The sequence below is a fragment of the Coptis chinensis genome, unplaced genomic scaffold (genome assembly GCF_015680905.1).
Source record: "Coptis chinensis isolate HL-2020 unplaced genomic scaffold, ASM1568090v1 utg498_pilon_pilon, whole genome shotgun sequence".
Classification (NCBI taxonomy): Eukaryota; Viridiplantae; Streptophyta; class Magnoliopsida; order Ranunculales; family Ranunculaceae; genus Coptis; species Coptis chinensis.
In genome coordinates, this window is record NW_028238162.1 from 119,280 (window position 1) to 143,381 (window position 24,102).

The 24,102-nt window shown below is 37.9% G+C and overlaps 1 protein-coding gene across 1 annotated transcript; it reads left to right on the forward strand.

Annotated features, from left to right (window-relative positions):
• The first annotated feature begins 277 nt into the window (after positions 1-277).
• Positions 278-20,898, forward strand: ATMIN7 (HOPM interactor 7). Its single transcript, XM_086587857.1, is given in 34 exon segments — positions 278-418; positions 754-909; positions 1,004-1,067; positions 1,163-1,397; positions 1,510-1,631; positions 1,718-1,776; positions 2,607-2,664; positions 2,751-2,835; positions 3,808-4,023; positions 4,143-4,201; positions 4,313-4,382; positions 4,547-4,615; positions 5,147-5,269; positions 5,362-5,415; positions 5,522-5,627; positions 5,793-5,878; positions 5,975-6,073; positions 6,179-6,379; positions 8,715-8,825; positions 8,901-9,085; positions 9,736-10,359; positions 10,523-10,940; positions 12,925-13,164; positions 13,287-13,410; positions 13,514-13,662; positions 14,636-14,992; positions 15,473-15,639; positions 15,794-16,062; positions 16,185-16,363; positions 17,442-17,558; positions 18,086-18,222; positions 18,296-18,626; positions 20,308-20,403; positions 20,554-20,898. Coding segments are annotated over 33 exon segments (5,382 nt in total). The 5' UTR covers positions 278-418; positions 754-800; the 3' UTR covers positions 20,617-20,898.
• The last annotated feature ends 3,204 nt before the right edge of the window (positions 20,899-24,102 follow it).

Here is a 24,102-nt window from a genome sequence, read left to right on the forward strand (position 1 = left end):
AATCAAAGTATGATAAAAATCAATAAAAAATCAAAAAAAAAAGTAAACTAATAAAGTATAATTAGACTGGGCTCGACCCGACTTTTATTTGGCCATAAAAAATTAGGGTCGAGGGGCTTGAGTTTTCATGCTTGACCACACTCGACCCGGCCCTCAATACAAAATAGCCCGCCCGACCCTTTTATCACCCTAGCTGGGCCCTGGAAGTCTTAATTGACCCGAATTAGAGCGGGTCGTGTCTAAAACTGTCAGCCACTCACGGACTCACCAGTCACCACTCCTAGAGACTTGATGGTCCAGACCCGGCTCTGTAAATGGCCTGGTCCAGAGGAAATTAGTCAATTGTTGCAGAGTCCAGATCTTGTTATTTATTTTTTGTTCTCTGTGAAAGCTCTCTCGATCAATTGACGTCAGCCAGGTAGCTTTGTTTAGTCGAATGAATTTTCCAAGTTATTATTATTAGATCGTAACTTTTTGGATCCATTTTACCAGAGACGGAGCAGGAATCTGAACTCTTGTAGGGGCAGTAGTTCAAACTTTCGATTTTTATTTTGAGGGACATGTAGATTCAAACATTTCTTACAACATTTTTAACTAATTCTACCATATAATAATTGATTTTACAAAATTTTGGGTGGCAGATCCATCACTGCCTTTTTTTTAAAAAATTTATTTTCAAATTCAGTTGACCTGATCTGGTTTTGCCACCTTATTAAACTCATTTTTTGTTTATATATTTATTTTCCCTCAAAGTGAGCAACAAGTTACAGAAGAAGAGGGCGTTTTCCCATTCATTACCCATGGCTGGTGCAGCGGGCGGTTTCCTCACCCGCGCCCTTGAATCCATGTTGAAGGAGTGCTCCCCTAAAAAGTATGCCGATCTTCAAAAGGCCATCCACACCTATTTAGGTTGGTATTCATTTATTATTTATGTCTACTTATTTAATATTCCTTATTTCTTTATTACATCATATCATATCATATTTTTGCGTTTGTCTTGCAGACAGTACCAAGGAAACCACTTCAACCGACACGAATCAAGCAGCATCTTCACCTGGAAATGCGAGGTACGTACATTCTTACCAATATTTTTTTTTAAACCTTCTCTGTTTATATTTAAATTAACTGGTAATTTGTCTTCTGCAATTTCTGCTTCACTTAGTTCATCCGATGAACCCCCCGTCCCAAATACAGATGGGTCACACTCAATCCCAGATACTACCCAAGGGACTGATGCTGCTAAACCAGTGGAAAGTGCTGGAGCTATTACAACTGCTTTAGCTAGTGCTGGACACACATTACAAGGGGATCAGGTGGAGCTTGTCTTACACCCACTTAGACTTGCATTTGAAACCAAGAATTTAAAACTCCTGGAGCCTGCCCTTGATTGTCTTCACGTACGTTCTTCATCTCTTTCAATCTGTAACTTGGACTTTGTGTCATTCTTTCTTTCTGTAAATCTTTTGGCTACCTTAGTCTGATGCAGTTACTGAATGAATGTATCTACAGAAACTCATTGCTTATGATCATTTAGAAGGTGATCCTGGACTGGATGGTGCTAAAAATGCTTCACTATTTACGGACATTCTGAACATGGTTTGTGGTTGTGTTGATAATTCTTCGTCAGATAGGTACGTTCAAGATTTCCCACCAACTTTCACAACATTTCTAGCTTGTACATGCTTCTTACTTTTGCTGACTGAATTTGTATTTGCAGTACAATTTTACAAGTGCTGAAGGTTCTTCTTACTGCTGTAGCATCACACAAGTTCAGAGGTATATTCGAGGGGTTGAACGAGAAGTTGCTTTCATTTTTTGTTAATTTTGGAAAATTTAACTCGTGTCTTGTACATTCTAACTATTAACACAGTCATTGTGATTGTGTGTTTCATTTTAAAAACTTCATTAAGCATTGCTGAAATTACAATCACGGAAAATATGTCGTATACTTCCCACATATTTTCCACATATGATGTATCTATTAGGCCAGATTTTTGCCTCTTCTGTTTCGTATCCATAGTAAGAGTTCTACCCAACAACAGGGTCCATATGAAGAAGTTGATTTCAGAAGTGAATTCTGGTTTTACTGAGACAACAAATACAGATTCAGTTGCAAACTTGCAATTGAAGCCAAAGCTTGCCTGTGATATTGGCCACCTTTATGGGAAAATTGTAAAGCTTTGTAACTAATGTTCTTTCTTGTTACCTCGAGTGACCCCTTCTCTCTCAATTTTGGTTAGCCTTTTGCCTTTTGCCTGATGGGATGTCAAATGATAAGTTGGCCAAACATTCGAACCTAGTTGGGTACCTCAGGTCCATGCTGGTGCGTCCCCCATGGTTTGTTGTTATCCTTGAAACCATAACTTGTGGATCACCCAAATAAACAAAAAGAAAAGATGAAAATAAGGCTTAATAGTTCTTTTGGTGATGGATACACGTTCTTGCGAAGGGGATTTTCCTTGTTGTCCTACAGACCTTGAAATGACTGCTTCTTTCTCGCAAACCCCACCGCCCAAGTAACTCTTCCTAGAAAAAGTCTTGCCATTCTTTCATATTTGAATTATCGGGATTCTGAGGTAAAAAACTGACTGACTATTTCAATTCAGTACACGGGGAGCCTTTACTAGGAGTAATCAGAGTATGCTATAATATTGCCCTTAACAGGTATCCACTATGTCTTTTACATGGTTTATTTTCTTCAGACTTAAAAGATAGAAATTCTGACTTGTATTTGGGGATTAAATATGTAGCAAAAGTCCTATAAATCAGGCAACAGCGAAGGCCATGCTGACCCAAATGATCAGCATTGTGTTCAGGCGAATGGAATCGGATCAGGTATGAAATCTATATTTCTCCATTCAAGGTAGATTCTGGAATAAGTCAAACCTTGTGTTTGACATACCTAGCTCCACAAAATATGTTATATCTTGCAAATTAAGCTTGATCGTCTTGCCAATTCAATTGAAATCAGGTATAATGGAGTGCATACATTTAAAGTTGCACTCTTGAACCTTTATACAACAGTGTAATTTTGTCCAACTTTTCTGGTGTTTTTTTCATCAAAGGTTCCTTAACTTTTCCCGTTAGTGTGGTTGCCTAAGTAACAATTTTAAAGTGGTCATGCATGGAGTTTGTAAATTCGGCTGCCAGCATATCTGCAAATAGCAAGTTTTATTTCTTTAGCACTCTGTCAGGTGGCATGTGTGATTCTTTTTTTTCGTGTCTTTTTTTCAATTCGAAATTAAAGCACTTGAGTGCTGTAATTTGCGGGTGAAGAGAACACTGCATGTCTAGTTATGTTCATAGTGGACTGTGTATTTGGTCATTCTGGAAGCTCCCCATCATATGTTCACATAAAAGTTTGCAATTAGCCAGATCTGTCCTGCATGTGGGAAAAAGCACCCGCCTTTACAGAGAAGGGGTCTGTATCACTTGATAACTTTTTTCTAGTAAATAATGAACAGGGGTAGTTTGTAATTCTATTTATGGCATTAGGTCAACTCATGGTAACAGTTAGTATGTAATCAATAACAATACGAAGATACACTCTACTTGGAGCTGACAGTATATAGAGTCTCCCGTGTTATGTAAGTAAGGCGGAAACTGTGGGTCCTGGTGTGATCAAGTTATATTGAGTCTGTGCCCATATAGAGCCTTACTCTGTTGGGTTGAATTCAGCCAAATTAATGTGGTTGATTGCAATTTGACGGAGCTGGATACAAGTATGGACGAGTGTTATCGGAATGTAGGCAAGATAACTTATCAAATCCAATCCATTTACTTCCGGAATATCTCCTTGTCTTACAGAGTAATCAGGATTCTCCTCCACCATCTGGTAGACATGCGCATACAGAAGCCACTGAAGGTGGTGGCTCAAACTCAAACGCTGATGAAATTTCGTTGGACGACCATAATGGGAAAGGAATCATTTTGGGGGATGCACTTTCCATTAACCGGGATAAAGATACCACTATTGCTTCCGTTGAAGAACTTCAGAATCTGGCTGGTGGTGCTGATATTAAGGTGCTTCCATATTCTCTTTAGTTTTAGATTGTCCAGGTTATTTTTTTCCAAGCTTATTTATGCAGTTTTTTGTGGTTATTGGATGATGGTAAAAGTTACATTACCTGTGTACCATTCAGGGATTAGAAGCTGTTCTTGACAAAGCTGTGCATCTTGAGGATGGAAAAAAGATAACACGGTATGCAAGAGGTGCTATTGCCTAAGTTTGTTCTGGTCTATTACTTTATTTTTCATGGGTGGGCTCTCCTTATTGAGGTGTTTCTAAAAAGCAAGTCTTTTTACTTTTCAGAGGAATTGACCTGGATAGCATGAGTATTGGGCAACGTGATGCTTTACTACTATTTCGCACCCTTTGCAAGGTTGGCTTTCACAGTCATCTGTTCCTGTACTACCTGAAGGGTGTATTTTTAAAATTTCTTACTACTTCAGCTCATCATTTTCATTATTCTATGCTCATTATTTTGGTTTTTCTATGGCATTCGAAGCCTTCAGTGTGGAATAACAAGTACTCTAAAATTCACAGATGGGCATGAAGGAAGAGAATGATGAAGTTACGACCAAGACTAGGCTTTTATCTCTTGAGCTTTTACAGGTTAGTCCTATGGCCTTCTATGGCCTTCACTATTATCCTGTGTATATCATTGCCTCTTTGGTTGATTTTTTATGTGGGAAGCTTCGATTCCTCTTCTAACAGGAGGGTGAATTTTCTTAAGAAAGTTTTTCACCATTGCGTTGTGCTTTAGTCCTTATTCGGGAGAAAGGATGTGAAAAAAAATACTATATGTTTGTTTACGCCACTCATTTGTTGGCCAAACAATTATCACATGATCATTTTGCAAAGAACAAAAAATCAAGTGTCTTCTGTTGTTTGATGTCGTGAGTGAAGTTGCTTATTCTTTGTGGTATGTATCATTAAAAGAATGCATTGAAAGCAGCAGAGTTTCAAAGACCAAGGATATAAGCTTTATAGATTTTGCTTTGGGATCTGCACAAGGCCTAGGATCTTCTAGCATATGTCCTATGGATTTAGCTACCACATTGGTTCTCTTTCTTGTGGAAGTGTTTGGTTCTTTATGAATGCATGATAAGGTTGGTATATGATTAAAAATATATTTTTTTGCAGAGTTTATTGGAAGGGGTTAGTCATTCTTTTACGAAGAATTTTCATTTCATTGACTCAGTAAAAGCGTATCTTTCTTATGCCTTGTTACGTTCATCTGTTTCTCAATCCTCAGTTATATTCCAGGTAACCTTCATGTTTCAGTTTTGCCTTCTTTCTATTTTCTATGCTTGATGCTTTGTGATTTATTCCAATGGTACTAATTAGATTTTTCACAGTATGCAACTGGAATCTTCACTGTGCTTCTGCTACGTTTTAGGGAAAGCCTTAAAGTAAGTATGCATTGTTTCGCCGTTTCACCATTTATGATGTAAAAAATATTCAATTAATTTGTACATTTTGTTCCAATCTAAATTCTTAGTGTTTTGAAACATTCAGGGTGAAATTGGTGTTTTCTTCCCCTTGATAGTGCTTCGATCCTTGGATAGCTCCGATGGTCCTCTGAACCAAAGAGCAAGTGTTCTTCGGTAAATTTCTTTCTTGAGCATATATTGTGAATTTATTCGTGCTTCTGCATTTGGTTTGAGTGTCCAGTTTTACAGACAACGATGTTGTTCGTTTTGGGTGGCTACATGTTTTTGGTAGCCTTCGTCTTTGTACTTTCCTTTCTCTTGTTTTCTGATGTACTGGATTTGGCAGGATGCTTGAGAGGTATGCAAGGACCCCCAAATGCTTGTAGACATATTTGTAAACTATGACTGTGATCTTGAGGCAGCAAATTTGTTTGAGCGCATGGTATATAATCTAAAATGTCACTCCACTAGCTGTTATCGTACTACAGTCTTATGTACCTCTGACTAGTGCATATTTGTTTTTGGTTCTACCCCGAAGGTTACTGCTCTATCAAAGATAGCGCAAGGAACTTTTAATGCAGATCCACACTCAGCTACTGCATCCCAAACAGCGTCAATTAAAGGTTCGTCTCTTCAGGTAAATTGAAGTATTTTTCAGTTGTTCACAAAACATGGGTGATAGTTGACGTCCACAAATTTTTCATTACCATTTACCTCTTTTATTTAAATGTGTTCTTTCTAGTGCCTTGTTAGCGTATTAAAATCACTGGTTGACTGGGAAATGTCACATAGAGAACATGGAAAGCAGAATAGTAGCACTCAGTTCACTGAAGAAGATGTGTTTGCCAAAGATTATATGGAGTTGAGAAGCAAGGATGATGGTCTCAGTAACTTTGAGAAGGTTAAGGCTCATAAATCTACCAAGGAAGCTGCAGTTTCAGAGGTAATTCTTGTTGTTTTAACTTTGTAGCTCTAATAAGAACATAGAAGCATTCTATGTTTCATAAAACTTTGTTTTTATTTTCAAGTTTTTGTTATGTTTATTGTTTATTATTTTTTCTGTTTTCAGTTGTTTGTTTGCAATGTTTTTATGCTCTGATAAATGTGAGATTTACGTAAGAAACAAAAAAGGACGTAGTAAATGATTTAGATTACCTACCTAAGGAATAGTAGAAGAGAGGAAGATGCATTGCTGTTGAAACTTCCTCTTTTCACAGATACGAGGCTTTGGTCTATCGACAAGAAAGGGAGATTTTCTTGAGGATCTTTTTACTTCAAGCTCCGTTCACTAATTCCTTGTCGTGGTCTCAAATTATTTGGGGTTATAAAGTTCCGTCATAAGTTTTTCCAAAATGGCTACTATTGGGTAGGGTGAATTTGATAATAGACATTTGTTGGAATTCTAGCCTGCCTACTCCTTCAAGGCCTATCCAAAGAGAATCTACTACCTGTTGGTCGTAAATATCTGAATAGGTCGAAACCCCCTCGGAATATATGCTTCGGAACAAAACTATTAGAATTAGGCTCGGTCAACTAGAATGTGTATTATCCTTATAGGAGATCTTCCAATTGAGAAGATACGTTGACCTGAGACGAATTGAAAGGTCCATCTATTTTATATAATTATTCAGTTAAACCAATGATTCGTTATGGGAGAAGATAGCAACCATTACATCAGGACGTGCATATTTTATTTTCCAATGGATTTACGTGTTATATTAATGGAACTTTTGTGATGTGGTGAGTAATAGGCTCTGGTTGTTTACTGTGGAAGAATTCTTGTTTAGGCTGTTCATACCATCCATACTTGGTGTTTTGCTGTTTGGTGTGCCATCTCTAGGTAAAATCTTGGATATAGACAATCTTAGGAAGAGACGTGTTAAGGAGGCTATTGTCAACTTCGGTCCTTTATGTTTAAGGGAAGGGGAATCAGTGAACATTAGTCTTTTCACTCTTTTGCTTCGTCCTTTAACTTGTCGGGTTTTGTGTAATTTTATCCTAGAGTCCTGGGTTTCTTCGGTTTGTTTGGTTTCAGTGATGATGTTATTAGCCTCATGAGATTGGAGAGTCTAGCCTCAGAAGGGACGCTGACTTTGGAGCATGTTACCTTTTGCAATTTTGTCGGGTATTTGGTTGGAGAGGAATCAGATACATTTTGAAGGCGTAACATTGGAGAAAGTTGTGTTGGCCATCAAAGTACTTTTATTTTTCCGGTCGAAGGCGCATAGTGAGACCCGAGACATACCATTTTAGGCGTTTTGTGTTTAGATGGGAGTCCATTACAAGATGATCAAACTTTTTATTTATTTATTTAATGTTTTTGTTTATCTTACGCTTCTGTAATGGATATCACATTCTGTTGTCTCCTTGTTCTCGTATAGTAATATAACTATACTTTACCGATCCAAGAGAAAAAGAAAAATTCCCCGAAGACTCTTTAAAGGATTTAGAACTATTCCCATTCAGTTCGTCCCAGCCATCCAGGAGGGTTTGGTGTTAATTACTTTATCATTGGAGAGGCATGGGTTTACAGGTTTTATCACTAGTTCACTACTACTACATTTTTTTTAGGAGTAAGTTTGGGTGGGGCTACAGCCCAGCCCCTAGATCCGCCCCTGTTGGCCTGAGTGCCCATTACACACGGTTAGAGCTGTTTTATATATAATAGTGAGTTGTGTATTTTAATTACTATTTTGGCAACATCTAAAAGTACAGTACTCGAATAGGTAGAAATATCTTTGGTTCTGTGTTAGCATGCATCTATCTCTTGGGCTTGGCAGTGTCCAACAATTCTCATTCAAATAGAATGAGGTGTTATTAATCATTGTCACAGTGTGTAGTTTGATGGTGCAAATATTAGCCTCATGGGACTTGAGAATCCACTATGGGAAGGGGAGACGACTTTGGAGCATGTTGCCTTTTGCGATTCTGTGGGGCATTTGGTTGGAGAGGAATTAGAGACACTTTGAGGGAACAACAACGCCTATGGAGAAAGTTGTGTTGGCAATCAAAGCCCTTTTATGTTTCTGGTCAAAGGTGCATATTGAGACATGAGACATACCTTTTGAGGCGTTTGTGTTTCGATGGGAGTCCATAATGAGATGATCGGGCTAAGAGACTTGTCACTTTATGGTTTTTCTTTTCTTTTCTTTTCTTTTTCTATATGCATGTAATGGAGGATATCTCATCCTTATGTACCTATCTTTAATTATATAATAAAGTTATACTTTACCGATAAAAAAAAAAAAAATGATGAGTAATTTTCATATCTAATACAGTTTAACAGACTACCTGGAAAGGGAATAGAGTATTTGATCTCAAATATGCTGGTGGAGAACTCACCATGTTCGGTCGCCCAGTTCTTGAGGAGCACTCCCAGTTTGGATAAGGTGGGATTATCATGTGTAGCTTTTGCTTTTGCATTGAATGGAACCATGAAAATAACAAATAATGAAATTTTGCAGGCTATGGTTGGTGATTATTTGGGCCAACATGAGGAGTTCCCCCTTGCTGTCATGCATGCTTTTGTGGATTCCATGAAGTTTTCAGGAATGAAGTTTCATACTGCAATCAGGGAATTTTTGAAAGGATTTCGGCTTCCTGGAGAAGCACAAAAGATAGACCGTATCATGGAAAAGTTTGCGGAGCGGTATGATCTATATTGTTGCATTCGTGAATGCACCTGATTCCTTGGCTGTTTATTAAATTGTCAGTGACTCAGGCTTGTTACCAGATGCTATTCTCAAAAGTCCAAGCTCTTGGTTGAGATGTAGAAACAAATATGAAAAGCTGTGGCCTAACACGGTTAAGCACATAGCCACCACGATCAACCTACCCCTCATTGGTCAGGCACTCAGGCTACTTGTCATTGGACTAGAGACTCAAACTCAGTGCCTCTTAGAGTATTAGGACCTGTTAACCACTTTGCTCCAAATGTCTGATCTATTGGGGTGAGACATGATAATGTATATCAAAGGGGCCCCCGGCCTAATATGAAGTAGCCAATTGGGGCGCGGGGGTTCACTGTAACACACCCAACAACATCTCATATGTATGGTTAAAGGATAAAAAGAAGTAAAATGTGCTGCTTATGCAGTAGTCCACTTGACAGATAGCTGAGGTGAAGTGATAGATGTAAATGTAGGTTTCAGATCCATGCACTTCATATTCCAGTGGGTACTTGTTTTATAGCTTTTAATTAGTATTTGTCATTTATGTCCGACCGAGAGGGCCATAAATATGTATTCTTTGATATTTGGTGGTTTTTTTTTACGTCTTCTGCTTTATGGTTTTTTGCAGTTATTGTGCTGACAACCCAGGACTTTTTAAGAATGCAGACACTGCATATGTTCTTGCATATGCAGTTATCATGTTGAATACTGATGCTCACAATCCTATGGTATGGCCTAAAATGTCCAAGTCTGACTTCGTACGCATGAATGCAATGACTGATGCAGAGGAGTGTGCTCCAAAGGAGCTGCTAGAAGAGATTTATGAATCTATTGTTAAGGAGGAGATAAAAATGAAAAATGAAATAACTGGTTTAGGTAAAAGCAGCAGACAAAAGCCAGAAACAGAAGAAAGCGGTCGTCTTGTCAGTATTCTGAATTTGGCCCTCCCTAGAAGAAACTTAGTTAATACTAAGTTGGAGAGTGAAGACATCATTAAACAGACCCAAGATTTTTTCAGAAATCTAGGTGTAAAAAGAGGAATTTTTTATAAAGCTCAGCAGATTGAACTTGTTAGGCCCATGGTCGAAGCTGTAGGCTGGCCGTTGCTTGCGACATTCTCTGTTACCATGGAGGAAGGAGACAATAAGCCGAGGGTCCTTCTCTGTATGGAGGGATTCAGAGCTGGTATACACATTACTCGTGTTCTTGGAATGGACACCATGCGCTATGCTTTTCTGACATCTCTTGTCAGGTAAAAGGTTCATATGCTTAGTTCATTCTTTTATATCATTCTTTTTGACAGTTAAGGCATTAATTGCCGATTAAAAAATATATAACGATAGTGAAACCTAGAATTTATGGAGCAGTGCCATGATCCTTATCATAATTTTCATGATTTCTCATTGGGCTTCCAGATTTACTTTCTTGCATGCCCCAAAGGAAATGCGTACTAAAAATGTGGAGGCATTGCGGACTCTTCTCTCTCTCTCCGACTCTGAGAGCGACTCTCTTCAGGACACATGGAATGCTGTATTGGAGTGTGTTTCGCGGCTAGAATTCATCACTTCAACCCCAGCCATTGCTGCAACTGTAATGCAGGGGTCAAATCAAATTTCCAGGGATGCAGTACTTCTTTCCCTGAGGGATTTGGCTGGGAAGCCAGCTGAACAAGTTTTTGTTAGCAGTGTGAAATTGAACAGTGATTCTGTTGTAGAGTTCTTCACAGCTCTCTGTGGTGTATCGGCTGAAGAATTGAAACAAACGCCTGCTCGTGTTTTCAGTTTGCAGAAACTTGTTGAAATCAGCTACTACAACATGGCTAGGATTCGCATGGTAACTTTTCACTCAAATCCTTACCCGAAAATTTTGTGCCGACTGAAAATCTGTTGTTTTAAAATTTAATATAGGGTCATTGAGTACAAGATAAAAAAACCTTCACAGTAGAAAGTACTCGCCAACACCCCTTGCAAAACCATAGATGTAGGTAAGCCCAATGATAGAAAAAGGCTAAATAAGGCCTTAGCAACTACTAAGGAAGGCGTGGTTCTGAAAAGGCACGTGATTAGGCCAAAATTATGCTCTCACCCCAAACATAAGTCACTCATAACTCATAACTCACACCTTCTCATTCTGTTTGCCCCGCACATACTAAGGATAAGCTTGGTGATACATCTTCTATCACAATCACAGTTTAATTAGGGAAAGTGTGAAACTGGTTTTATATATTTTCTTAATTATTTAAACAGTGACTAAATAATTGAAATTTTATTGAAATTTGATGCTGTAAACAGTGTTCTTAATTAGCTATCTGAAAATTTTCAACCAACCGATGGCCATACCCAGGTCTGATGCCAACTTGATGGTTTATCATATGATATATTAACTTCTTTTTGCATTATCTGTAACTTCAGTAACCATTTAGACCTTTAGCAAGACAACACTTTCAATGGATTTGGACCTATGGTTTCCTTATGAAATGACCCATCAACAAGAGGTCAAGAATCATGACGCAACACCTGTTGGATAGATAACAAGGATCTTTCAATAGTCAAAAACATTTTGAGATCAAATGATATTGGCTTTTATGTGCCTCCACGAGATGAGCATGGTTTGTTTGAGCATGTGGAGGTTGCTATCTTGGTAATATATGGAAGAAAACGACTATAGTATCTTCAGTTCTACAGAGCATGAACATTGACAATTTCATTACCAATATCAATGTGAATTAATCTCATTTCAGGTGTTTGTAGCTAAGTGGAACTGATTGTGTAGCCCTTGGGCATTGGCTTTTGGGTTCTGTTTATTTCATGGTGTTTGAGGTATCATTTGTATTACAAGTTCAATTGGTTCTGGGTCTTTAAAGAGTCTCCTTTGAGCCTAATTGTCCTTGCATTGTCCACCCACAAAGCTAGATTATACTTTGGAATTTGGGATTCACAACTCTTCTCCGATGATCTCAAATTTCAACACGAATCATAAGAGATTTGCATATGTTTTATTTATTTATTTTTTGTTAAAAAGGAACCATCAACTCAATGACCGACAGATTTTAAAGAGTAATAATAATAATTGGAAGAATATTGGAAGAAATCCCTTTTAAGAAGGTCCCGTACATTTTATATTACCCCAGTGAGACTTCATTATTGCTCACTAATGTATTGACCCATGCTTCAATGGAAAAACAGAAAAAAGAAAATATGCAAACTTAATAAATGGAAAATACATAATAGGCAATAGACTGCTTATAGCTTCTTCTAACCTATGCATATGACATATAGGGTAAATGACTGTTGGATAATTGTCTGACATGTGTAGAGTAAAGTATGATGTTTGTAACTGTTGCCATGCTTTTCAGGAAAGTTTCAGACACGGATCCTTGTGTCTGTATCCGACACACGGAACCAAAGTGTCTGACACGGTGAAATATCTCCGTGTGTGTCTGCCACGGACACATGGATATGTATCGGACACGGATTATTTTTTTGAATATGCGTGTCCATGTAACATAGGGATTTATCATTTATGTATCGACTGGCTAGGCTTTAGACTCCCAATGCGGGATTAATAATCTCAATGCAGTTTGTACAAATTGCCTGAATGTGTGTATGCTCATTCTTATTCTTTGGAATTGTCCCATTCTATTAGATATGAATTATGCTATATGATTTTGTAGCAGTTTCATGTGTTTGCTGCAATATGATCTTCCTTTTGTGTATGCAACTATATGTCAAGTACTCGAGTGCCATCCAAGTTGGTTTTAATTAGTAAATATTTTACAACTTTAAGTATTCAATGTTTGTGTCACAACATCCTTCAGGTCTGGGCTAGAATATGGTCAGTTTTGGCTAATCATTTCATTTCGGCTGGGAGCCATCACGATGAGAAAATTGCTATGTATGCCATCGACTCACTAAGGCAGCTTGGTATGAAGTATCTGGAGCGTGCTGAACTCACCAATTTTACGTTCCAGAATGACATCTTGAAACCGTTTGTTATTCTTATGCGAAATAGTCGAAGTGAATCTATACGTGCTCTAATAGTCGACTGCATTGTTCAAGTATGTGAGCTCAATTGACTTATCTGACCTTTTATGAAACTTGACCATTTGTCCTTTTGAATTTATATCTTATTTAACCGCACTTTGGCTCTCACAACATGATCATTGCTTGTCAAAATCAGATGATAAAATCAAAGGTTGGAAGCATAAAATCAGGATGGCGAAGTGTGTTTATGATATTCACAGCTGCAGCTGATGATGAATCGGAAACTATTGTTGAAAGTGCATTTGAAAATGTGGAGCAAGGTGAGCACCCTGTTTTCTCCTCTACTGCACCTCTTCCTCTTTCATTAAACAATATTCTCTGCACATTTTTCCTTTGCTCCTTCTAACATTAAATTCTTTGCAGTTATCTTGGAGCATTTTGATCAGGTTGTTGGAGACTGTTTCATGGACTGTGTCAACTGTCTTATTGGGTTTGCCAATAATAAAACCTCTCATCGTATAAGTTTGAAGGCTATTGCTCTCCTTCGTATATGTGAAGATCGCTTAGCAGAGGTTTGTTCTCGACTTTTTATACTTACCCACGCCGTCTCCTAAAATGACTCGCTTTTTATGGTCATTTTACACCCTAAAATGACTCCTTCAGTCCTTCCTCTGTGTGTGTGTGTGTGTGCGCTCGTGTGTGAAACTGTTAATACTTTGTGATTGGATTAGCAGTTTCGAAGTTATCGATTTTTAACGTGGGATTTGTTTTTTTCTCTCAAGAACAAGAAATCAAAGCTATATTCGGATATATCAGAAACATTATCAAAGCTATATTCGTATATACAAAACCATTACATAACTCATCTAGTTATCTGTTACCTATGATTTGCATGGAGCATAGTGTTTCTCTCTTAGGTTGTAACTCATTTGTTCACCAATGAAATAATATATAGAGCCTTATGGCCATGCAAAGTTTTCTGCAGGACTTTAAATGATGGAACAAACTTGGACTGACGTTTGATAATCTTCCATCTGACATAACCCCTATAACCTTGGGTGCTATATTGGCCACAGTTATCTCTTTCTTCCATTTCATACATTTTACCTATAGATGAGGATCAGTGGTTAGGGTGAAAGTGGCATTTTTATCCCAGGGATTCTACCATAACAAGTGCGGCCTTAAATGACGGGCATCTCCTTGTAATACTCTATTATTTATAACCATAACCATTTCCTGGAAACCAACTTTTGCAGCTTCACATTCGATGCGTGATTACTACTGAACTTAGTTTCATCACAAACAGGCTTTCCATTTCTCATCCTCCTCAACCATTGTTGTGTTCTTGTTTATGTCGTTTTTTTACCAATCTGCAGTGGGGGACCCTAAATAACCTTAATATTATAATTTCAAGCAAACACCTTTCTCATCAAAAACTCCTCTGCTGCCTGGAAAACTGACAAAAAATAAAATAAAAATAGTATTGAACACTTTTCTCACAGATTGACTTGTTAGTAAGTGTTTCCCCTTTGTCATTTTTTTCAGGGTCTTATACCAGGTGGCGCCCTTAAACCAATTGATGTGAATGCTGATGCAACGTTTGATGTGACTGAGCACTATTGGTTTCCCATGCTGGCGGGTTTATCTGACTTAACGTCAGATCCTAGATCGGAGGTCCGAAACTGTGCACTTGAAGTGCTTTTTGATTTGTTGAACGAAAGAGGCTGTAAATTCTCATCAGCATTTTGGGAGAGTATATTTCAACGTGTACTTTTCCCCATTTTTGATCACGTGAGACATGCTGGGAAAGACAGCTTGTCTTCTTCAGGTGATGAATGGCTTCGTGAAACCAGCATTCACTCGCTTCAGTTGCTTTGCAACCTTTTCAATACCTTCTACAAGGCATGCACTTTCTTGTCTTCTTCATCTAATTTTTTTTTAATCATGACTAACCCACCCTCTTGAAATTCCCTTTTTTCCCCGGTAAATAGATTACACAGTATTTATATCCAATTTAAAAGTAGGACCATATCAATTTAATATTAAATAGATTATATTGATATTAATCCTCTTGAAAAGTCTGGCTACCTCAAATTTCTTAACTACATGAAGTATGTGTATATACTTTTTTTTTTTTTATTGGGAAGCCTGTTTTAAATGAGATCAATAACTCTTTGATTCTGGCGGGGTTCGAGCCCCAGACCTCTAGTATCATCACCCAAAGGTTTTACCGACTTTGCTAGTCGGCACCTGCTGTATATACTGTTTGCTGATGCCTAATAATTAAATGTAATATTCTGGATTATGTTAATCATGTTGCACTTTTATAGTTTATATCCATTTTTTTTTATTTTAAAAAAGGAATATTCTAGTTTTGTACAGGAGGTCTGTTTTATGTTGCCACCTCTGCTTGGTTTGCTGTTGGATTGTGCCAAAAAGACGGATCAATCTGTAGTTTCAATCTCCCTTGGTGCCTTGGTTCATCTTATTGAAGTAGGAGGCCATCAATTTAGCGACAGTGATTGGGATACGCTACTGAAAAGCATAAGGTAAATTTGTGTTTGTGTGTGCTATATTCTGCGCTACTGTTGATTGTATCTCACATTCTTATTTAAGGAATTCTTCATACACAAACCTGTGTGTGTGTAGTCAGTCTGCTGTATTCTGCAATACTGTTGATTGTATCTTATACTCTTATTTAAGGGATGCTTCATACACAACTCAACCCGTGGAGCTTCTCAATTCATTGGGCTTTGATAGCTCTAAGAACCATATATTGCTAATGAAAGATTCCGGGGTCAACGTGGGCGAAGGTGATCATCATCAGCCTGATAACGGTGACAATGGAAAGATCCTCAATCAGGCATTCCCACGTATTGATAATGAAAGTCCTGGAAAACATCCTAGCACTTCATACCAACCAGATGGTTATCAAAACATTGAGGTGCATTCAAACTTGGAGGAATCTGAAGGTTAGCGACTTCAACCTGAATTCTTGATTGCGTACCTGCACGAATGATGGGTGCTCGATCTATCTTTGAAATATCTACTAATTAGTAAAATGTGTTACTGATCCTCTTCCAATTTATTTCAGGTGTGCCATCACCATCAGGACGAGGTCAAAAGACCGCTGAAGCTGGTGATCTGCAACGGACTCAAACATTAGGACAAAGGATTATGGGTAATATGATGGACAACCTTTTAGTCAGAAGTCTAACCTCTAAATCGAGGAGTCGTCCTTCAGATGCTTTGGTACCATCTTCTCCTGTCAAGGTATTGGGTGTGTTGATTATCAACTTTGGTCTTGTTTGCATTCTAGTCAAACAGAAAATTTTCCCTCCTGCTAAGGATTTTTTCAAGACTAGTTCTTTTTCTGGCAGCTGTCACAGAATGTACAGTTTCAAGAAACACATGTTCTTTCTCCAAATTGGCCTTCATCAATTTGATTATTTCATTTGTCTTCATTCTTGGGGTGTATGCACAGTACTGTGGAGTGTGGACTTAGTAGGTTCATTAGGCTGTGCCTGCCTCAAGTTAGACCTTCGTTTCTTTGAGAGGTTGAGAATTTGAGATTGAGTTAGCACTCCAGCCATATATTTGGGCTATTGTTAGGTGTCTGCTCATAGTTAGATAAACCTCCTTGTAGTTTGGGCTTTGAGACAAAGTAGCTGTCATTGATCAAGAAGTCTGGAGGCGAGTGTGAATAACCTTGAAGAAGGATATTGAGGTATAGGTTGAGTGTGAATAACCCTATAGGTGCTGCTACCCTACACCTCCAATAGCGTTCCTACTCAACCACCCCCATGAGAAGTGTGATGGATATCTGAAAATGCTTTGATGCAAGTAGAATATTGGTCGTCTCTTAAGAACTTTGGCATTTGAGATAGAACCCGAGTATCTGACTGAGGTGGATCTAAAATTCTGGCGCAGCCTTCACCCCTTTAGTCCACACCATAGTCCGGGATTTGGAATTGTCACGTCTCAGGTGTATACTGGCCCAAATGACCAGTAATTAAGCTTATTGCATGGTTAGACTGTAGATTGGCCCTTGAGGTGATCGCTATTTTGTACGTGATTTTGATCTATTCTATTATGTTTTTCAGATAAAGAATACAATACAAGACTACTAGAGTAAGAGATTTAGCTAGCTAATACTTGCAGGAGTTCTTATTGCGTGGTTTTGAAAATATTTGTGCTTTGTGATATATATATGATTAGTATGCTATTTAGTAAGTTATTTAGTTTCTTTGTTTGATACATCTGCAGCTAATGACGGTGATTTTTATTTTTTTTTTTTTTAATATTATATTTATTTATTTATTTTTCTGTTATTGATTGTATGCCCTCAAAGATTCCTGATGCCATCGAATCTGATCTGAAGAATGAGGAGGAAAGTTCACTGTGGGGAACAGTTAGAGGCAAATGCATCACTCAGCTTCTACTTCTAGGTGCCATTGATAGTATTCAGGTGCTTATCAATTTTCCACTTGAGCCTGGCGTGGTGGTATTTCTATCCATTTCGATTCAGTTCAAGTAGTTGACAAAATTAACATTATCGGCTCCATGTAACTTGGACCTTCTATTACTTGTATTACTTATTTGCTACATGCAAGTAGGTATGCTCTTGTTTGGATCAGCATTCACAAATTTGTTTGATTTCACAAGTCTTGTGAAGCAGAATACACTGTGTTTCAGCTGCAACATTCCAATAATAATATGTTCTTGCTGAGACATTTCATCCTTTAGAGCATTTTGGGAGCATTCTTAATGTTCTATTCTGGAACATTGAAATACTGCTTTATCTGTTTGAAATATTCTGAAAAAAACATAGTTTTCCCGCTTCGAGTCCAGTAGTCTAACCATAGCAAGGTTCAGGGCTGAAGAAGAAAATTTGTAAAAAGAGTTAAATAAAAAAGAGAAGAAAAATGAAAAATTTAAGTTGTTGTATTCACTTACCGGACACTGGAGTTTAAGAGAAATGGTTTGTAAATGCAGAAGAAATACTGGAGCAAACTGAAGGCCCAACAGAAGATCGCCATAATGGACATTTTGCTTTCAGTTCTAGAGTTTTCTGCTTCTTACAATTCATATTCCAGTCTCAGAATACGTATGCACTACATTCCTGCTGAAAGGTAGGCAACATATGCATATCTAGATTCACTTGCTTTCTTTCATTATTTTCTAATTTCCACAATCTTTGCCCAGGCCGCCTCTGAATCTTCTTCGCCAAGAATTAGCAGGAACTAGCATTTATTTGGATATTTTACAAAAGACAACTTCAAGCTTTACTACTAACATTGAGAATCCAGTGGAGAGGAATGCTTCTGTTGGTTTAGATATGACCTCCGTTAATGGTAGAAATTATAGTAAAAATATAAATGCAGATGAGAAGCTCGAGGGCATAGCCGAAGAGAAACTAGTTTCTTTCTGTGGACAGATACTGAAGGAGGCGTCTGATCTCCAATCTGGCACAGGAGAGTCTGCTAATGTCGACATTCATCGAGTACTGGAATTACGTTCTCCAGTTATTGTTAAGGTATATTTTTCCGTCAGAAATCTACTAATTTTTTTTATATAGCTCTTGCTACATATCTAGTGTGAAATCTGAACTAGTTTTGATGCACTTTTGTTCTTTTAGTTCTTGTTACTTCTTTCTATATCTTTTTCTCCATTATTACTCGAGGAACTCTGGACTTTACTGAGATAACCATTGTGGTCTAAGGTTTTTTAATGTGTGGGTTTTATACCACAATAATGGCTAGGTGGCTTACAGTCATGGCCGTTATAGGCCATTGAATTAGGAAAACCAAAGAAATAATTGCCAATGGCGCTCACAAGTATAAAATTACGTAATAATAAAGACAATTGGAAAAAGAGGTGGATAAGACTATATGAGCATTTATAAAGTGATGCCCGTCTTCTAAATGTTGCACAATTAAATTTCTACTGTGACATGAGAGTTGGTAAATTTAGTGACTGGGGCATCTTTTCATATTAAGCAGCAGCTTGCTTGTAACAACGCACCACTACCACGCCGATGTTGTTCCCGGACATACCAATCCGATGGCTGAAGCCGACAGGTTTTGGCCCCATCCCTGACTATGGTGGTTTCCTCAAAACTCAAAAGGCTTCAACATAAGTAAAAGGTAGATCAGCACAATTTATCCAGGATCCAAGACAGCTTCCTTTCTGAAGGACTAAATCAGTAAATCCCACAGGTTTCGACGTTGCTACCTTCGGCCTATGTCCCAAGTCCTGATCTCATGAGATCAATATCAGTGCTGGGGTGCACTATTTAAGGGGTTGTTTGGGTATAAGCAGGAAGGCAGAGGAGGAAAGCCATATCTAACTGATCTCTCGCTTAAGTTATAGTCAACTCCAGTTGAAAATTCCTCTATAGAATTTCTTTTAAGATGGTGCAGAAGTCTTTTTACTGAACTTGCAGAAAGAGCTTATCCAGCAGCAGAAATTGAATTTAGACTAATGAATCCGCCTCTTCTTCCACTTCTTCACCCATTAGAGAAAGCTTCCTAATGGCTCTCTCCTTTTTATCCAAACACCCCTAAAATTAAGTCACGTTAAAGTTTGTGGTTGTTTCCGTATAGTAGAACAATACTAAAGCAAGCTTCCTTCAGTATATAAGAACAAAAGTAAAATAAGGTCTGTTTTTGTATATTAGAGCAACACTAAAGTTAGTTTGAGGTCTATTCCGGGACAAGGGACACATTGGCTGATCTTAAGCAATCTTCTTCCCATCCATTCATCATGCAGGACGAACGAGCAGTTCATCATAGAGCAATACTGTACGGACTTTTTATATTAGAACAATACTAAATTAAGTTTGCGGTTCAAACTTACCTTAGTATACTTTGAGGTCTGTTCCTGTATACTAGAACAATCCTTAGCGTCGTCCCCAGCACAGGTTTAGGCATGCATTTGGAGAAGGAGAGAGGGGGTGGGTGTTAACCGGATTTGGGTTTAACCATGACTTTGGAATTGGGACATGTGCAAGTATAAATGCCGAAGAGGTTGTCCAAGTATATTACTAAAAGAATTGCTGAGTATTTGATTTGCACAGTGATGTAGATTTAAGTCTTTGAAAGGAGGAAGAAACGATTAATTGATTGGCAGTAGTTTGATTACTAGACATTTTAGCGTTGATGCTTAACTTCTTCAGTTGTTCTGATGAAAATAAGTGTTCGTATAACTATGTTCAGGTACTCAAAGGCATGTGCCTTATGAACAGCCAGGTTTTCAGAAAGCATTTAAAAGAATTTTATCCGTTGATTACCAAGCTTGTGTGCTGTGACCAGGTACTCTACTACCAAGACTTTCATTAATGTATGTTTAACTTTCGTGCTATAAGGTCTCGCACTTTGAATAGCTCTAGTCATTCGGGCAATTTTCGTGATGATGATGTGATCAGTCTGTTACTAATGCTAGTATTTCTTTATCCGTTTCAGATGGATGTTCGTGGAGCTGTTGGTGATCTCTTTAGTATTCAACTGACCTCACTCTTACCATAGTTTTATCTTCTAGGGTGTTTTTTCATCATTGCTTCTGATTAGAGAGCTGAACCTACGCATCATGAGCATGACTCCAAAGCATGAAAGCCAAATTTTGTGGGGGTGATACAGTATTTGAAATAGTTAAACTAAGAGTGGTGATTCAGAGCTTAAGTTTCTTCTCCGGCATTGCTGGTTTGTATTCATTGATTTCCAAAACTGTCTAACTATTATGTGTTTAAGGTTACAGAAGCCTGAAATTTCAACATCATAGTAAATTGGCAATGCTTACTGGGTTTTAAATGAGTGTTGTAATAAGGTATTTGAAGACCTCCTATTGGAAGACCGTAATCCCATCCTTGCCTTTGGAAGAGTACACCTCTCTGTTACTGTTGGTACTAAGACAATTAGGATTGACTTTTTACTGTTGAACGGTCCGTTTCCATACCAATAGTCAATAGACCATTAAATTCTAGGCCGAGATTGGATACATGGAATGGGAGCAGTGGTATCTTCGTTCCATCGGGCAATAAAGTTTCACCTTCGTTTGTAATGATCAAATGGCAAGTGGTACGGGGAAGTACTATCAAAGTATCAATCAGTGAACTGAAGGAGGGTACGCCAATAGGAAACAACTATTGTGGATAAAGCAGTCTAAACTCTAAAGCCCCTGTAATGATTTGGAAATAAAGGGTGAATACAGTAGCGCAATCAAGCCTTCATTTAACATAAAAATTTCCTTCGTTTAAATCACTAGGAGTATCCTTTAGAGTCCTGTGTTATTGATGATCCATTTTGTGTTTGGCAGACCCCGGCTCAATTTGGGGTCTGTAATTATGTTGGGTGCAACATAGAGTTTTGGGCAGACCCCATCACCAAAGCCCGCACAAAAATAAATCGGACATAACCAGTTACAACCAACCAGCATTCGTCTTCGTCTCCTCCACTCTACCAAATTGTGTGAATTTCTTCGCCCTCTCAATCTCTGTTGACATTTGGATTGGCTCCCGATACTGTCGTGTTCTCCCTCTCGAGCATGTCGAGCTTATATGCATTCGGGCTCACTTTTTTTTTTGTCAGAATCACTGTTTGCTATTCAAAAATTAAAATCTGAAGCCTTGTACGATTCACACTGGTCCTTCAGATTACATGTCATTTGGAACTCATTCTTCACAAACTGACCCTATAAATGTGTAGGAGATAGTTAGTTCGGCGTGAGCCATAGATAGCCACTTTTACCATGTCTTTGTAGTTTGTAAAACACCTCGATGATTAGCAATTGTTCTTGGAAAAAGATGAACTTCATTGTGACATATTAAGAAGACAAGAAATCATGTCATTATGATACTCTGTGAAGGTCTGATCTACTTTTCTTTTCCGTTAGTTTATCCAATTGGTTTCAACATGGGAGTCTAACCAGAGCGAATGGAACTTTATAAGCTGGTGTAGCTTTCTGTGATTATAATTAAAGTTTACATTAAGACCTGCATGATCTGTAAACATTTAATGGGCTGATGACTCTGGAAAATTTGGTGGGAAAGCCTGAGGAAGCAAATACCAAATTGCATGGTGTGGGAATGGCGGGATGCCTTGTCAGGCTGAGGAATTGGAATTACTGGAAGCCCCCATGTACTAGCCTAAAATTTCATTTAAGTTCACTAGTTGTACACTTGTACTTAACTTCCTCTTTCATTTCATGACACATATGGGCAGCAAGGGCGCTTTCATAAAGTTCAAAGCTCCTGACATGAAACCAAATATAACTACCTTAACTACCTTTACTAAAGTGGTGAGTATCTAGCAAATGTGAAATTTTAGTCTATGCTTTTGTCAGATTTTCTAGGGTTTAGGGTTTAGGGTTTTAGGGTTTAGGGCTCATGATGTATAGGCTATCATTTATATAGAATTATAGATGATATGCAGTTATGCACATTCTTAAAAACGTTAAAAATACAAAGAAGAATATGTCGAAATTTCAAAAGAAATGATTTGTGTTGAGATGTTATAGTATTCGTTTTAATATGATTTGTGTCGAGATACTTTTTAATTAGGGTTTATCTCGTTCAATGAGAACTCTCTACTTTCCATTGATTCTTCGTTCCTTGTAAAAATCTCGTCCAATTATATCCAGCATGAAACTGAATTAACAAGTGAATAGGTCGAGAAATCAATGAACTAGTATTATCCTCTGTTCTTATAAAATTAAGGTGTCTAATTGAAGATTCACCGAGTAATCCCTTAAACACTCGGGTATGAAAAATGTAAGTACATATATTTACAAAGATTACAAATTCATCCTCGAAAGATTCTTGGGTACGTAGGTAATCATCTCCTTGGTTCAGTCTCGTCTCTCCTAACTTTGAAACTTCTTATGTTCCTTAGTGCTTTCTTCATCATATTGCTCTCGCTGTGTTGAAGTAGATTGTTGCCGAAACAATATCGAGTCTTTATGGGAATCAGGAAGTACTAGAAGAGTACTGAGCTTTTAATAAGGAAGCTTCCATTTTCCAGTGCCTTGTCCGTGAAATTGCTCAGTATTTCAAGACTAATCTCCGTTTCCAGAGCTCTGCTGTTGCCGCTTTGCAAGAGGTTGCTGAGGCTTATTTGGTCGGGCTATTTGAGGACACAAACCTCTATGCAATTCATGCGAAGCGGATCACTATCATGCCTAGAGTGATGAGTTAGGAGACGGAGTAAGATGTAAAACGCCATGTAATAATTCGTCACGAGTATGTAGAGTGTAGTTAAATAATTGATTGAAAAAGTAGCCAACCCCTTTTTGGCAACCACAGTGTCCAATCCAAGTTTAATTTGTCACCACGAAGTGATCGAACGTTAACTTGTACTTGTGAAGATTATAACATGTTATTGGTATAAACTGATTGATCATATTCTTCATTCTTAGCAATATGTTATTGTGTTGTGCTGAAGCCGACATAGTTATGGGCCGGGTCTCCTACTTATAAACGATTAGTGAGTTTGTCAGTTACTGTGATTTGAGAATGTTATTATCTATTTAGAAATTTTGTTAAAAGAAGACAATTATATGTGTGCAGAAGGTGATCGCAAACATATTCCACCCAAAGTTATTTTTATTCTTATGAATTCCAAAATGAGCGGTTATATATCGGAACAATGCAATCATAACATACTCGCAGGTGCCAACTAGCAAAGTTGGTAAAATATTTGGGTGATAATGATACCAACTAGAGCGATGGGGATTGAACTCTACCAACATCAAAGAGTTAGTGATCTCATTTAAAACATGTTAGGCAATAAAAATAATACCATATTCATTTACGGGTTCTTGTTTGCATATATAATGTTTAATGGTAATCAAAACACGATCAACATCTAAGTTACATGCAATGTTCTAAAAAATGCTAGGCGGTGGGAGAGCGCCTAGTGTCTAGGCTTTCTAGGCAGTGCCTAGATGGGCTAGTTGCTAGGCAGTTTTTTTCCCTAATATATATAATAATACACACATACTACAAGAAATGAAGAAAA